The 16,822-nt window shown below is 43.3% G+C and overlaps 1 protein-coding gene across 10 annotated transcripts in view; it reads left to right on the top strand.

Moving 5' to 3' along the window:
- The window catches only part of MARK2 (microtubule affinity regulating kinase 2), a 603,936-nt gene that overhangs the window by 571,034 nt on the left and 16,080 nt on the right, over positions 1–16,822 (top strand). For 8 of the 10 annotated variants that reach the window (XM_069207129.1, XM_069207134.1, XM_069207133.1 and 5 more), the window contains one exon: positions 5,161–5,205. The exons of the other annotated variants lie outside the window; for them this stretch is intronic. In XM_069207129.1, the coding sequence (XP_069063230.1) occupies positions 5,161–5,205 (45 nt within the window). The remainder of the gene's footprint in view (positions 1–5,160; positions 5,206–16,822) is intronic. 10 annotated transcript variants of the gene reach the window in all.

Raw genomic sequence — 16,822 nt, 5'->3', positions numbered from 1 at the left:
ATGGTTGATGTCCTCTTTTTCCTTCCACAGAGTCAGTCTATCTTAGGCGCTGGGAAAAATGTGTTGCCTCCTGTGATGATAAATAAACATAACCTTTGAAACCCAAACTTTCAGATATTTTATTTCCCCTTTCTTTAGCTGAGCAAGGCCCCGGAGTGGCACAGGAAACAGTTATTTGTTGGCCCTTTCTGCCTTTTGTTTTTGTAAGATCTTTTAATCACTGGACTCATGCCTATCTTAAAAGGTTTGAGTCCTGTTCCCCTTGGAGCCATTTGTCATGCCATAATGGGTTTTGATTTTAGTTCTGACACTTTACATGCACGCACCCTCCTATGTGTGCTGCATGAATGAACTACAGGCACTTTTATTGCAATATCCCTGCATCACCTTTTCCCACAGTGGTGCTAAGGCCTCGGGTGGCCTTCTACAAAAAGTTGTGACTTCTTTTGACATTGACAATCAGATACTTTTCCAGTGTTTTTCACACCAACATACCACTCGAAAGAGGGAGAGGGTCCATCTGTTCAACCCTAAAAGGCCCCTGAACTACATTGAATGTGCTAAGGACCATCATGTAGAACAGTGATCTTCAAACTTCTTAATGCTGCTCCCCATGTATGTAAAAACAAAATCCCCCCGACCCAAATTTTTGAAGAGTTTAATAATTTGGCATATTTAAACATAGCAGTTGGGTTCTATTATCCTTTTTAAAAATGCAATCAAATACATGATTACCAATCATATTTTTCTGGTCATCTTTGCCTTAATAAAGTGTAAACGTATCCACAATGTGACTATCAAAGGATGGAGGGTGGTTTGAAGGAAAGTTTGAAGAATATTTTGAGTCCCTTCCTTTTTGACACCTACTTCCAGCCAAGGATATAAGTGACAAAAGATTTTAGTGATGGCCCATTACAGAGTGGCTTAATGTGTGGCAAACCGACATGCACACTTACAGTGCCCGCCACTCTTCCCAGCCCCTGCTGCCGTAAATCTAGGATTGCCTGACCCTGCCTGAGGCACGGATTGGCTCACCTGGTGAAAAATAAATGATAATAAAAAGGAGTGACACTCCTCCACTATTACAGAGGTGCTGCTGCTGCCTTGACACTCAGATCTGTCAGGAAGGCCACTTTGCCCAATTGGTCCTGCAAGAGCTTGTGGTCAGTCCACTCTCCAGACCCTCCACTTACTTGGGATGTACTGCTGTGGTATCCATTGTAAAGGTGGCCCATTTGTGGTTAGAATCTGAAGAACAGGTTACTTGCCTTCAATAATTCTGTATCTGGTTGATATTCTATTGAACCTCCGATTTCTCACTGCCCTCCCACCTCCCTGACTGCCTCCAACCTCCCTGTTCTGTGGAGGTCACTCTGACCATCATAATAAGGTTCCAAATTGGATATCAGCACACTGTCTGAAGAAACAGGTGTCAACACGTAGGGGTGATGCTTATCTTATGTGGCTGTTTTCTGTCACTTTCCTCAGTGGTACAAGCTCACTGTGGGGCCAAATGGCGGTCCTGCTGCTGCATGGAAGTATTGTTGGAATTTTTCTTCCAGAGCAAATCTAGTGGCTGGTAGAATTTAAAATGTGAGGAATCTGTGGTTGAACTATCCACCAGAAGCAGTGTTATTGAAGGTAAGTAACGTTTTCATTTTCTGCCAGCTTTGCATGGCTTAAAGAATGCAGATCAAGTAATAGAACACTTTCTCAAATTATTGTAGCACACAATGAATGTACGGGTTGAAACATTTCTAAAAATAGTTGTCACCCTCTGGTGGCTGAAAATCACACTTTACTCTCTTCTCGTCATAGGTGCCATCAAATATGTCATGGCATTAGAGATGGTGTGATTGTTTTGTGCCTGTCTCTTATGTCAAGCTCCTCAACACCAACTCTCTCTCTATATGCACTGGGGTGCTGCCATCTAACACCCTTTCTCTGCTGGTCTTCAGTTGTTCCTGCACATGGGATGCAATTTGTGATCTTGTCAGTAGTAAACGTCCTGCTCATGTTGAGGCAAATGTTGAGGAAGAGATCAATTTCAGAAGACAAACCGGAGAACAAGGCTGTCTGCTTGACCGATGACAACTTTCAAATGGAAAGCCTCATATACCAAACAACTTTTCAGGGACAAAAACAGGTTTTACTCATGTCCACGTGTGATACCACAGAAGTACCTTCTTTCTAGGGAGGAGTGGACAGTATGTCTGAAAATCCATTTGGATGGAGGTCTAAGTTAACCTGCAGAGTTCAGGTGGTCTTTCCAAGGTAGGGGGCTTTAACAAATGCATTGTCCACCTATGGTTAAATGAGCGATGCTTAGGACAATTAGCTAACTTAATCCACAACAAGCAACTAAGTGAACACTTTCAGTGTCAATTTTGGCATGAAATATATTTTTTGAACTGGCAAGGCTCTGTGCCTTTTCAGATGTTGATTCATCAGTGGGTATGATGCCTAATCCTAATTTAAAACAAGCATTTGCAATGCAATGGGTCTCACGTTTGCTTGAGTTAGAGTTATTAGCGTTGTAAATTCCAAACTGGACTTTTCTTGCCACATGAATTGAAAATGAAAAGAAAAACAGTTGACAGAAGCAAGTCAATTCAAAGTGCCACCGCTACCATGTGCTTGAGCGCAAGAGTTATTGGCCCCCTTCGTGAATGTCTAGAAAGGATCTCTGCTGAGATGAAAGGCAAACCGAAGCCAGAGGATGAGCCATCACACGCTGTAACAGGAGCAAGCATCACGTAGTGTGATGGCCAACAAAAATGTTCACTTAGTGAAATTGCCTGGGAGAGAACTCAGCACACAAAATGCACCAATTAAAAATTAAGCATTTAGGACCAGCACAACAAAGAGTGAATAGCAAGAGTGGGCATGGTTAAAAGCTCACAGAGCTATTACAACAGCCCAGAGCTCTTGCGCGCTCTACCCTAAAAAGGCATCCTAAAGGTCCAATGTGACCATTTCGTATCCACACTGCAGCATTGGTCCAGTCAACAGAAAAATATATTTTTCTTTGCGAAGGAACTTGTTTGGTCTTGCACTTCTAGGGTGCATGCTTATCTGCTGAGAGTATGAGAAGCATGCCAACAACAGGGCCTGCCCAGATAGTGGTCAGAAATAGGAGTGCCCTCAGTACTGAAAATCTGGGACAATGAAAACCCTTTTGGGCACAAACGTTTAGAGAGACAGAATGCCTTTCTCTGCAGTTATTAAATAAAAAGTGGATCATTTTCCATGCTTTGTTTTCAAATTTCCCTTTACCTGGCATCCAAGGGTTAATTGTAAAATTATAAATCAAATTAGATCTCTTATTGGGAAAACATGAAGATTAAAATCACATTGAAATCAACTAAGGTGAGTCCCTCTCTGAGCTTAAATATCAATGCAAAACCCCTGAAATAAGAAAATGTATTGTTTTCTGTTTTCCCTGCACGGTTTGTGTGAGCTGAGAGGTCCTGGTCTTTAATGACATTGGGCTAGAATGCCCTGGAAGTCATCTAGTGGGAGATGGAGAGCATCCCTTCTCACTTTTTATTTGATCCAAGAACTTCCATGCTCATTCCAGCAGAGCGAGAACTTGTGATGTTTCCATTAGAGTACAACCCTCACATGTCTTAGGCTACAACCATCCCATTTCTTGGGCAGACACATGAAAATACCTCTACATGCATTCTGGAAGTACTACTCAATTCTTGATTGAGATTTATTGCTCAGTATAGCACACTGTCCTTGATAATTAGTCTACTTTGAATTGATGTGGTCTTCTCTTCCCAGTTTGTATTCTGTTAACCTAATCCCCTGACAGAACAGGAGACACTCAGGCATACACATAAGGAAAAGTGATCTGAGTACCGATAAAGGAACATTTGCATCCTCATGTCACCAACACTCTATTAGCTATATGTTTGGCTTAACATCTCAATTGAAGGGATCCTGTGGGTTACATGTGGTCGTTGGTAAAGTTGGCAAATAAAGGACTTTGTGTTTACATTAAATGATTGCTGTATTTTCCAACAATTACATGGAGATAATTCTGATTTAAGGGTTATGTAGGTATCCAAGCCAGTAGTTTATGGAATGTCATTGACTGCTATTCTGAGTGAACGCTATTTGCTTGTCATGATCCCTTTTCCAGACTGTGCCCTTGACCCATATGTTTTGTCACCCTCTGAGGTTGGTAGACAAAGTGCCTCTATCTACATTCAAACCATGGATTTACATTCACCATCCTGGGCCTGGTTTTCACAATGAGCATCTTAGCCCTAGGTGGCAGAGCCATTTAATTCCATGCTGAAGGACACACATGTATGATTCGCACCTTTCTTGTTTTTTTTTTTAGTTGGGAAGCTGGGGGTGTTAAATCATTTTCCGTAATATTGTTGCATACTCTAGAGAAAATACTGATTGGGTGGGCAGGGGGGACGACTCAAATGTACTCTGACAAACAAATGGCCTATCAGCTTTTATGGTTTTATTCGGATTACCTTTAACATTTTACTGTAAGCTTGAGTGACCTCCTTCATCATTACCTGGCGTGTGACTTGGGCTCTGTTTCCTGCCTCACTGTATCGTTGTTTCAAACAATGCTTCTTCATATTATGGTTAGGTAGAGTGAGAAGGTAGCATTCACGCAGGGGTAAAAAGGCTAGAAGTCCCATGGTTGTAGGTACTTTTTGGTGCACAGTTTAGTATTGATGCCTGCGCACATGCAGTTGCTCCTTGCTGTCACACACCCTGCTTCTTCTGATCTCTGGATCAGGCTGAATGGTACCAAGGAGACATTCCATACGGTTCTTAAGTATATATGTGTATTTAAATATTCTCCCTGGTGTCAGAGATGAACACGCATGCATGTCCACAAGAGGTTCTTGTGATTGGCTCGCTTTAAACTGGACAAACAGCAAAGCTACTGTATGTTGGCTACTGGTGCAGTACACTTTTTAATCATTTGTCCATGCTACAAGAATTCCTCTCCATTACCATTTAAATTAAGTGTTGTAGTTCTTAATTTGTTCCTGTATGGGTTCTTGGCTTCAGAGCAAGCATGCTTGGGGTATTTCCAGTATGTGACCAAGACAAAATGTAAAATAAACTACCCTGACCGCAAGCTGACAGTACACTAAACTCTCAACTCTATTTTTTGAGGAACCCGAACGAGCCAGAAGGCAAAGAGCGAGTCGAGAGCACCAGGTGAGATGGAAAGTGTGGGCAAGACCATTGCTAATCTCAAGAGGGGTAGATCTAAAACCCCCTACCTTCTGTAAACTTTCCTGTAACACACCTGTCCTCCAGTCTTGGCTCTCTCGCTGTCTGTGGCATGCAAAGAGTTTAATGCACACTTATCTATGTTCTCTGCTGATTCTGTAAATTAATTCATCACAGTCTTTTCTGCTATGTTAAATTTCTTAACTTGCTAAGCAGGGTCATTCATATATTTGGCGAATTTGGTTTGTGGATTGTGGGAGGGAGAAGATTCTAGTATGGTTTCAGCAAAGAATATGCAGGTGTTTAAATGCCAAGAAAGTATACAGAAATACATACAAGAGAAGCCCACTGAAATGATCTGTCCACCCATTCTGAACACTTAAGGGCCTTAAGTAGAAGCTTGCTAGAAATCCATGTCTAGAAACTGAGTAGAATTAATAATAATTTACCATTTTAATACAAACTGCTGAATTTAAGTTCAGATTGTGCCTGCATCTAATTCAGGGATTTAATTAAGCAATTTAACAGAAATGGATCTGTACTTGCTAAGGGAATAAATGATAAATAGAAAAGTGTAAAGGGTTCCAAACGCACGTTCAGTAAAATTGGTCATGGATGCCGTGGGATAAAACGTGCTAGATAATTGTCTGTTGTAACATGAGGTCATTAATGGTAAGTAGTAGACCTAGGGGATGCCAGATTCTGAGCAGACATAGGGAGTCAGTCTGAGTTCGCATAAAGAGGCATATAATGACTTGCGTGTTTTTAAGAGAGTGATGGAGGCAAACTGAGTAAGAACAATATTGTAAGATATGGTATGAAAAGAGAACATGATATAGGATGTAGGAAAATTCTTATGTTGAGATGTTTTGTGGCCAGAAGCCTAGGAGAATTTACATGTTTGATGGTCTGTGTGGCTGTAGATACACATGCTCTGCATACTTCTGCCATCTAGTGTTGAGTCCGGAAGGTTACAAATTGTTTTTGTATGAAGTCTTTCGAGTGACGAGGTAGTGACTCCTCCTCTTGCTGGCAATGCTCATGGTCCTCGACTCCAGCTTAGATTGTTACCTACCGCTGTCGGGTCCAGTCACGTTCCCTCGGCGCTCTGGTTTGGCACTGTATTACGTCTCTCCGTTCTGGAAAACCTCCTCAACCCAGTTGGTATTATCAATTATGTTTCTCTTTATCGCTGCGTTTCGGATCAAAGTAATCTTTGCTCTTTCAAACTCTTCTGTTAGTGGCTTTCAGGGCTGTGCCCTTTGGGTGCTATTTTCTCTATCCTACACCTCAGAGAATGAAAGCTTGATAGAACGGGTGCCTTTCCATTTCTGTCCGAAGTGTCACTCTGAATTCCCTTGGATCGATTGACATCAGGTCTGTAACCTTTGCTTGTCAACGGAACAAAGGAAAGAAGACTGTGAAGCTTGCTAGTCATTGTGGTAGAAAAAGACTGTGAGACAGAAGAGCCCGTCACATAGAAATGCAGAGGCAAGAAGTTTAGGTGACGCCCAACAACCAAGGTATCCAAGACACCAAGTCGGACACAGAACAGAAGCAGGAGATCCATGAGGCTTCCACTGCCGATGAGGAGGCTGTTGCCATTCAAGGCTCAAACTCAGAAAGGACTCTTGAAGTGCAGAAAATCCCTCCAGGTCAGCAAACAGTGAGTAAACAACCCCCTGCTCCACCCCCAAAGAAAGTTTTAATTTCAATAGCCCCTTAGTCAAAAGGGGAAAAACAAAAATTACTTATGATCTGACAGGACAGTTCTAGCTGATAAATTAGCACCTTCTACTGTGGTACCATGAAGCCATTCATGTGTTGGCTTATGAACTACTGGACAGATCCAAGTGGTTATAAACATCCAAATGGCCTGAAGATTTTCATTTTGCCTCTTTTGTAAGAGACCCATCCCCCCCACCCCACTTTGGATCAAATATTTAAATCACCAAAACTCTGTTAGAGTAGTAATGAAATAGCTTGAGATAACCAGTATGTTCACTTGGTAAAGTCATGATAGATCAAGCCAATCCCACTGATGGTGACCCAAGTTTGATCAGATGATTAATGACTTGCACAGTACAACTCAAAACCCAATCAGAAACCATAAAACATTCTAAAATGTCTACTGTTTATGATGGTTAAAGATGCAGGATTTGGTAAAGAGAGTTATACATTGGCTGGCACTTTTAAAGTCGACCCATTGCCAAAAAATAAACAGCTTAGCCTCTGGGCCTTACGTCCTTTGCACATTTCCTATTCCCCTTGTTCTCTTACACCGCCAGGAATGCTGAAACTTGGTGTCCATTCTGTTTAAAAAAAAAAAGGAAAGAAAACTCTGGCACCTCTCCACATCTCATTTGTCATCAGAATTAATCATTGAGGCTTTTTGAGCCTGGCATGCGCACTGTGACACCTGTGCACAATTTGACGTTGACACAGTCATCCAGTGTTTGCCTATATATAATTCCTGCACCGGGTTGACAGACTGACCTTAATCCCTTGGTGATTTAACGAATGCTTGCTATTGTAGACCTTACCTCAAAATTGCTTATTCACTTATCTTCAGGCACCTCACAAGGTAGCACCAGACTTCACCACCCAGGCTTCTGTACACCTAAAGAGGTCACACCTGACCATTACAAAATTCTGAGGCAATCACTGACATTGTCTATACTGTTTTAACTTTTTCATATAATTGAGATCTACAGAAGGTGCATAGCCTGGCTCCCAGTGAATTCTGGCAACTAAGGGCACCAGTTGGTTAAATGGTATTTGCTGCAGAGTGCTGCTTTTGCCAGCAAGTCTTTTCATGTGTATGTTTTTGATGCTGTTGTGTTACAACATCCATAAAATCATCACTTCCCAAGTAGGAAATGCCTTTGGAGAGTAGACCAGATAGCTATTGCACAAACAGTTATGTCAAGCCCTTTCTACCAGATTATTTGAATAGCATAACTATTCTGTTTGCTGATCGAACATGACACTCTCATGAAATCTGTCATGCTTCACAAAAAAACCTTTACCAGCCTTAAAGTGCTGTCTCTTTTTTGATCAGTAGAGAAACCTCAGGTAAAAACTACTGCTAAGAACATAAATACCTTATCTAATACAATCCTGACATATTACCGGGACGTACTGCACTCCATTGTTACCCCAGAAGGTATGCTGTTAAATCCTGGCAGGGTATGTTGGAGTTTAGGGAATGGCATTGTGGTGATTTCTATTTCAACCCTCCCCTTAAAGTACTTGTTTCCTTTTCTTTTATGAAAGGGATGGACGTTGCAGGCATTGACTTGTCAATTCTGATGGATGGTTCTCACAGAATCCTCACCTTAATATTCTTCAAGTGCCACTCTGCATCAGGAATCATTTCCCCCAGCAGCAGCTCTCTAGTGCTGCCTTGCGCCCTCAGCCACAACTCTGCCCACCCAGGATGTGACAACATAGGACTACATAAAGTGCTATCTGGTGTACAGGCTTCCAATTCATGTTTTTCCATGTCTTGACGTGGGTGCTATTGTGCTTCACTGAATTAAATCCTCTGCTTTTAGCACTTACTAGATTAAAATCTCCAGGATTTAAACCTTAAACATTATCTGAAGTTGTTATCAAGGTTCCGGACACCAACCCACAGCCTGAAGTTTTTGTTACAGTGATGCATCTGAAGGTGACCAGAGTGGGAGGCCAGAATGTTTTTTTTATCTTGTATATTTGTATAGTGTGAACTACCCAGGGTCACACACCCCTTTTTTTTAATTTATTTTTTTAAGACAAGTCTGCAGTCTGGGAACAATATCCAGAGAGGTCTTCCTTTGGGTAAAGAAAAAACATAGTCTTCTTCCACTAGGAAAATGTTCTTCTTTCCGGGCCATTCTGAGTCGCTGTGGCATTTCCTGATGCTGGGCTCTTCTTCACCAAAACTGATTCTAACATTGAAGAAAATTAAGACTGAATTCTGTACACCATTGGCCGTTCCATTGCAGGTCGTTGTTTTACAGCAAGCCACACTGGATCCCTTAAAGGGCACCCCGTTATCCTTTGGGTCATTCACCAAAGGTTGGCCACTCCTGCAGATTAGGAGATTCCAGTGATTCCTGCCTTAAGGCCGTCTGACTCTGCAGTTTCCCAGGCTCTACCTTTGGTACTGCTTCAAACAAAAAAACACTGCCTGCCAAGGGGAGCCCCCTCCCCACCACCGCCAGCAGTGCTCTTGAAGCTGCTGTCTAAGTCTGCTAACATGATCCAAGTGTCAGAATTAAAATTTCAGGCTTGCTTTGATGTTAAACCTATGTCTCATATGGAATCACTCTTCAGAAACTATACTGATATGCTTGCTATGCCCAACAAAGACTATAGCTCTACAAAGGATGATGAATGACAGTCTCCTCACTCTTACAGCATACTCTTCCCACTTACAGAGCACTTGGTGTCCTACACGCATGCGATCTGAATGCATCTCCAGAAACTGGACATTATTTACCATACAGGCCCTGGTAGAGACTATAGCTCATTGTTCTTCATTGTACCTCACTTCTGGCATTGAAAGTTGTGAAGAGAAATTGATGGCGTGCCTTAGTGGTGCCTATATAGAAACTGAAAAGTAATTTCTGGCGCGTATGATGCCCGACTCTGAGACAATCAATGCCACCTACCGGCATGCAGGGGTACTGCTCCCAAAAAATCTTCCGGATCAAGTTTGACAGTAGGGGAGAATTCAAAGGTAAGGAATCTGCAGCTAGATATAGTCTCTGCCAGCTAAGACGTTACTGAAGGTAAGTAACTTGTTTGTTAGTATTCAAAGCCTTCATCAGCCACATTCAACACAACGTGGCCCTCATCCTCTCAGACAATGTCACTGCCAAGTATTACTTTCAGAAGGAGAGTGGCACACATTCAATCAACAGCAAGCTTTATTCGTTCAACATAACCATCAAAGCATCATAAACCAATTTAGTTTCAAAATTTTAAAACACATACAAAAATATAAAAAATTTAAAACTAATGAAATACAGTCTTGGACATCATGAATTGGAAATGCTTGTATACCTAAAATAGGTTCATAAAGAATTATTTGTAAAACGACTTCGTATATGCCAAGCGGCCACAAGAAACTTGCTAACCGCAAGGATTAAAGATTTGGAAGTATCACTTTTTAAAATCCTTATGGCTGTACAGCACTGATTCAAACCCAAGTCTCGACAAATTGTACAAATCCATTTTGACAGTGGAATAGAATACGCAGGGCAAAAAAACTAAAAAATGTTCTACAGTTTCTGAACTACCACAACAAGCTGGACATAGGTCAGAAGATAGAGTTGGTCCCTAGCTTCTTGATAAGGACAACAGCAGTAGGCTCCCAAAACGAAAACGTGCATACAGGCCCTTCCCCAGAAAGTCAGGTATGAGATCGAAGTATGGTTCATACTGGGGGTACCACTTGAAGTCGATAAATAAATTGGTCAGCTGACCATGAGGTTTACAGCAAATAGTCAGTTCTTACATAGGACCAATAAGCTGTTTTCAAAATGGTTTGATGAGAGTTTTCCAAGTTTTCTGGGTTTTCTCAGAAACTTCCCAGTCCCAGGGTACGGAACCAGTTTGATACATATTTGACCCATGGAATAGTAGTCACATTCGGTCTCTTTAATTGGTCAAGAAGGTAGTCCCTGTATTCAACAAGTTAAGGAACAGTCCAAATCCTTATCCATAAGAGTAAGGGTTTTAGGGCTATCAAATCTGTTATACGATTAAACCCAAGGTCCAAAAACATTGAGGTCAGGGGTGTGCTAGGCGGGCATGCTGTTAAAGCCTTGGCAAAATTATCTTCTCCCACGGATAATCTTTTGCTATCAAAAAACACCCATATTTCGGCACCATAAGTGTCCGCTCCCTGCGCCTTTGCCAGGTAGATTTTAATAGCTGGAGATAAAGCTTTGGATACAGAGCTTTTATAAAAGCGCTGGATAGCTGCTGCTCTATTATGGAAGAGCCCCACACTTTTGCTAATCTGGTCCTCCCAGTGTAGATTACTTGATATCCTCTCACCCAAGTAATCTATGGATCTAACCCGACTTAGAAGGATCCCGTCCAAATTAATAGTGCATCTCCTACAAGAACCAGAGCTGAACACCATTAATTTAGTTTTATTAATGTTCATCTCCAAGCCATAATCCATACAAAAGGTTTTAAATCGATCAACAAGGATTTGGAGGCCCATGGGGGTCTTAGAAATAAGGAGGGAATCATCAGCAAAAAGTAGGATAGGGATTTTCTACGCATTCAATGTGGGAAAATCATTTTGACAAGACAACAGTGTTTGTACCACCTCATTGATAAATAAGGTAAATAAAATAGGGGCCAGGACACAGCCGTGGCGTACTTACCTTTGAATAGGAATTTTTTCTGTCAACTCTCCTTGCTCACCCCATCTCACTTGCGCGTAAGTGTTCTCATGCAACCGCTGTAAGAGGTAAATTATATTGGATAGAATACCCAATCTATATAATACTTCCCATAATTTTTCCCTTGGGACCAAGTCAAAAAAGCAGATCGAAGGTCCAAAAAAACAACATATAGATATTGCTTGGCAAGGACTACATACTTCCAATGTAAGAGCACCAGCCTAAAGACCTGATCTATCGTACTAATTTTAGAGCGAAAGCACGCCTGTAACGAGGAAAGGACCTGATGATCTTGTACCCAACTTGTTAGCCTCTTCAAAAGCTGTTTAGCAAACATTTTCTGTAAAGTATCAATACGGCTAATGGGTCTATAGTTGGCTGGGAGGTTTGCATTACCCTTTTTATAAATAGGGATGGCACACATTCACCACAGTTGTCAGCTTTAGCTGAAGTCCTGCTCCCTTATTTCCTTCGTTTGGGGGTGGGTGGTGGTTCTCAACATAGACCTTTTAGTCCCTGCAGAAACGCCAAATGCCCAAGCTTCACCTCCAGGTTCCCACACCACAGTCCATAGACAATGCACTGTGGATGAACTGTTCAGAGATATTTGGCTGCTCTTTTCCGTTTTTTCCATTCCTCCATTAATGGTTCAGACACTTCAGCAAATATCCTTAACTCTCATCCATGAGGCTCCCATATGCCAGACAACCCTGGTTCACTACCATTCTCAACCTATCACTAGTGCCTGATGAGAAGCTGCCCGACCAGCCACACCGTTTTACCCAGAACCAGGGCACAGTCAGGCATCTGAACCCAAGGCAGCTCGGTCCCACTCTTTGACTCCTGAAGTCCTAGAATTTGGCTACCTCAATCTCCCTCCTTAGCATATGACCATCCTCAAGAAGGCTTGTTTACCCAACATGTGGGCCTACTATGCAACCAACTGAAAACAATGTGTCCATTAATATCTCCCCCAAACACATCAGACCTCTCAAGCTGACTGTTTAAGACATAGGGGGTAATTCCTACATTGGCGGGCGGCGGGTGCCGCCCGCCAAACGGGAACCGCCACTTTGACCGCAGAGGGCATTCAGACTTTCCCGCTGGGCCGGCGGGCGCCCGCCAAGGGAGCACCCGCCGGCCCAGCGGGAAAGGCCCTGCAACATTGAAGCCGGCTCCGAATGGAGCCGGCGGTGTTGCAGGGGTGCGACGGGTGCAGTTGCACCCGTCGCGATTTTCACTGTCTGCTATGCAGACAGTGAAAATCATGCTGGGGCCCTGTTAGGGGGCCCCTGCACTGCCCATGCCAGCAGTGCCCAGTGCAGTGCCCAGTGGCATGGGCAGTGCAGGGGCCCCCAGGGGCCCCACGACACCCGTTCCCGCCATCCTGTTTCTGGCGGTGAAAACCACCAGAAACAGGCTGGCGGGAAGGGGGTCGGAATCCCCATGGAGGATTCTCCCAGCCGGGGGTAATCCGGCAGGAAACCGCCGGACCCGGCTGGGCGACCGCGGCTTTACAACCGCGGTCGGAATGCCATATGAAGCACCGCCAGCCTGTTGGCGGTGCTTCCGGCGACCTCCACCCTGGCGGTCATAGACCGCCAGGGTTGAAATGAGGGCCATAGTCTGCTAACTGCTTCACTTATGGATGTCAGGTTGCACCTACTCGTCTATCTGACTGCACTTCCTGCCTACTATTAGAATAGAGAGCACATTTCATTATTTAGGGTCCCTGTCATTAAGGTCTTTTTGAAGGACTTAAACTGGTCATCCCATCTAGGGCACCCCAGAACCTTCTCTGAAACCTCAACAGCATTCTCACACAAATCACGGGTCCTCCATTTGGACCCCTCCAATTGTGCCTTGTACAGTTTCTCTCAGGGAAGTTTGCTTTTCTAGTGGCCATAACCTCACTCAGGCATGTAGGTGAGCTTCAAGATCTTACCCTCAATGATCCTTTTTTCAGGTAAACAATGATAGGGTGGTCCTTAGGACAAATACAACATTTCTGCCTAAGGTTAGTCTTCTTTTGACCTGAATCAAATCATTGAAGATTGGGTGTTCTTCCCACTCCTGGATTCTGTGGCAGAAATGGACCTTCACACACTAGATGTCGAGGGCCCTCATGTATTCTATTGAAAGGACAAACCCCTTTCACAAATCCCAACAGCAATTTGCTTCATTCACAAAACAACTGAAGGGGAATGCCCTCACCCCAAAGCGAGCATAGCTCTGTGGGTGGTCAAAAACATTCAAACCGGTTAGGCTAAAGCCAAGATGCAGTTGCCTGCCCCACCCAAATCCAAATCTACCAGCATTAAGGGGGCATCCATGGCTTTCCTAGATAACATTATTACAGCTGACAAATGTAAAGCAGCTACCTGGTCCACCCCACACACGTTCACCAAGTACTACTGTACAGGTGTGTTAGCTCGCCAACAAGCTAATGCTGGACAGGCTACTCTCTGTACATTTTTTCAAGCCTCTGCAACATCCTTTGACTAGTCACTGCTCAGGGGGAAACTGCTTTGCTCTCTATGGAGACCATGTGTATCTACAGCTAGTGATCCTACAAATGGAAGATGTTACCCTCTGAACATCTCATACATTACTGTAAATTCACATGTACACAGCCCTCTTCCCCGGAAGCGTCTGGTTGTTGCAGATGTTTTTTCTTTCTAACTCATGGTCATCACCTTTTGTTCTCTGTTGCTCCATTTCATCTGCATCCTCCCTGCAGCAAAACCAATCTAACTATGTAGCTGCTGCTCATGAACATTACCATTAACAGCAGGAGTTACTATACCTCATGACTCAAAAGACTTCTTCGGAGATAAAGTTGTACATGTCCTAACCCAACACTACATGGCAGTAGTATGCAGGGCACGGTAATCTATAGCACTAAATGCCACAAACTGATACTTAGAGTAAATAACATATTCCTTCCCGCTGCTCAGGCAAAATCTAACATTGTGACAAATCTTCCACCTTTCCTCTGGAGATTTAGAGCCTCTGCCACATTTGTTTAACAGCCTGTCTGGGGGAAACCATTCATAGGTCCACAGACAAATTGCTCGTCAACAAGCAGGCACAGAAGTTTGTTATCACACCTCTCTGCCGCGTGTTTGGTGTTCCAAGCTACATATGCTAAGTTGAACCCATATGCCTTTCGAGTCAGTCGTCTGTGGCTGAAATCTGGTTGTGGCAAATTCTTTACCTCTGGTAGTCACCCATCACACAATGAACAGCACTTACTTTCTGGGCTGCTATGTGCATGCTCATTGTAAGTTTTGCTAGTGTTACCAGTTAAAAAAGCGTTTATCCAATTTGTATCAGTGATGGCTTGGATTTTTCAAACAGATTCTGAAGTGTGGCCAGGATTTTTTCAAATAGATTCTGAAGTGTGGCCATGATTCTGCTGACACCATTACTGGATCCTTGTACAGTCAATCTTCACTGCTACGCTTTGATGTGTTCCAGTAGTTCTTCAGGCATGTCCAAGCAACCTTCATGTACATGCCTTAACAGGTAAAAAGGCAGATTCTACCCTGGAGCCCTTCAGAAACAGCAATGCAATGATATGCACTGGGCCTGCCTTTCCTTCCCTGGCCCTGTGAAATATGTTCACCTGCAGTAATCATTGTTTCAAGGCTACTCTAGGACTCAGTAGTCATGGTAGGGCTAGGCTTCGCACATGGTATAAAAGGTTCAATAGTGGGTTGCGGGCAGTTCTAATGCAACCAACAGCAGCAGCACACGTCCCTGCTATCCTCTGCTGCCTCAAAAACATTTTGAAAAGGTCCCCATGTCAATAATGCCCAGTGAGGACGGTATCATTTCTCCACCAATTTGAAGACTATCACTATATTGCTGGGTCATCCGGATAAACCTGAATGGCTACACCCTATCCGTTTTGTCCCTTCTCTCAGACCGCTTTCTTCCACCAGGATATACTCTAAACAAACTCCTTGACCTTACAGATGGAAGTTCCCAACAGCTGAATCATAGTGGTTCCCAAGGAGGATGGGGGCACAGGATTGTACTATCTTAACTTCTTGGTACCTAGGATGGCTGGAAGCCAGTGACTACGTCTCCTTAGTCCTTTACCTCTTGAATTGTTTCATCCATCAGGATAAGATGAAAATGCTGTGGTGTTAACCCACTGTGAAGGGTTGACTTATGTAAATGTGACCCCACCATCCCACTGTCCCACCAAAGTATATAGCATGCTCACTACTGCCATGAGGGTACAACTCAAGGCAAGAAATACAAATGTGCCCTGAAATACCTAAAACTCCTGTCAACTTTACTAAAAAGAGTGAATGTTCCACTGTATCACATGTGCCGAGAGGTCCAGGAAGATCAGGGACTCCTGATTCACCTTTGAGCACTGTTCATTGGAGATTGCCTAAAGGGGACATTTAGTGCTATGTAAAGACCAAAACCAGATTAACCAGAATTGCTACAACTGTTAGTCCCAAAATTGTCAGTGAACTGAGATCAGATATGCCTTCCAGTGACCTTTGACGCATAGAGGAGTGAAGAGATTGAGCATTAATTGCTGAGAATACAGGATCAAGAGAGGACTTTAAAAGAAGGACAATCATTGTCGGCTTCCAGGCTGTGGGAATATAGCTAATAACAGTTGAAGAGTTGCAAAGTTTGTTAATGGCTATGCAGATTGGGTTGGTAGCTTGAGAAGCAGTCTTGTGATGGGGAAGGGACAAATAGTGATCCAGATTTGGTGGATCTTCTAAGGCAAGTGTCTTATCAAAAGATATCAGGATGCTCGAGTTGCCTCTTTTTAGAGCACCACGAGAGTGAACTTCATCCCAGCGTGACAAAAATGATCTCTAAATTATGGTGTCCAAGCATGGGTCTCCTCACCACGACCCAGAACAGGCAGTGTTCTTGGCTTTATACCATGCATATCCATCTGGATGGTTCTCTGGGATACGCCTTCAGGTTCAATGGGTCACAAGGCCTCCTCTTTCTCTCCTCACAGTGTTAATCGGCGATCCTGGAAGGTGGCCACATCTGTCAACCAGTGCCCAAACTTTGTGGCTGCATATGGGGAGATTGTGAAGGGCCAAATGGAGACCTTCTTACTGCTTGATATTGCAGACATAATCTTGGCTGCCAGATAACCTGTTCTTAAATACATTCTGCTGCATTGTGGGGACAAGTTTGTTCAG

Source organism: Pleurodeles waltl, chromosome 9 (genome assembly GCF_031143425.1).
Source record: "Pleurodeles waltl isolate 20211129_DDA chromosome 9, aPleWal1.hap1.20221129, whole genome shotgun sequence".
NCBI lineage: Eukaryota > Metazoa > Chordata > Amphibia > Caudata > Salamandridae > Pleurodeles > Pleurodeles waltl.
This window is presented reverse-complemented; position numbering and strand designations above follow the sequence as displayed.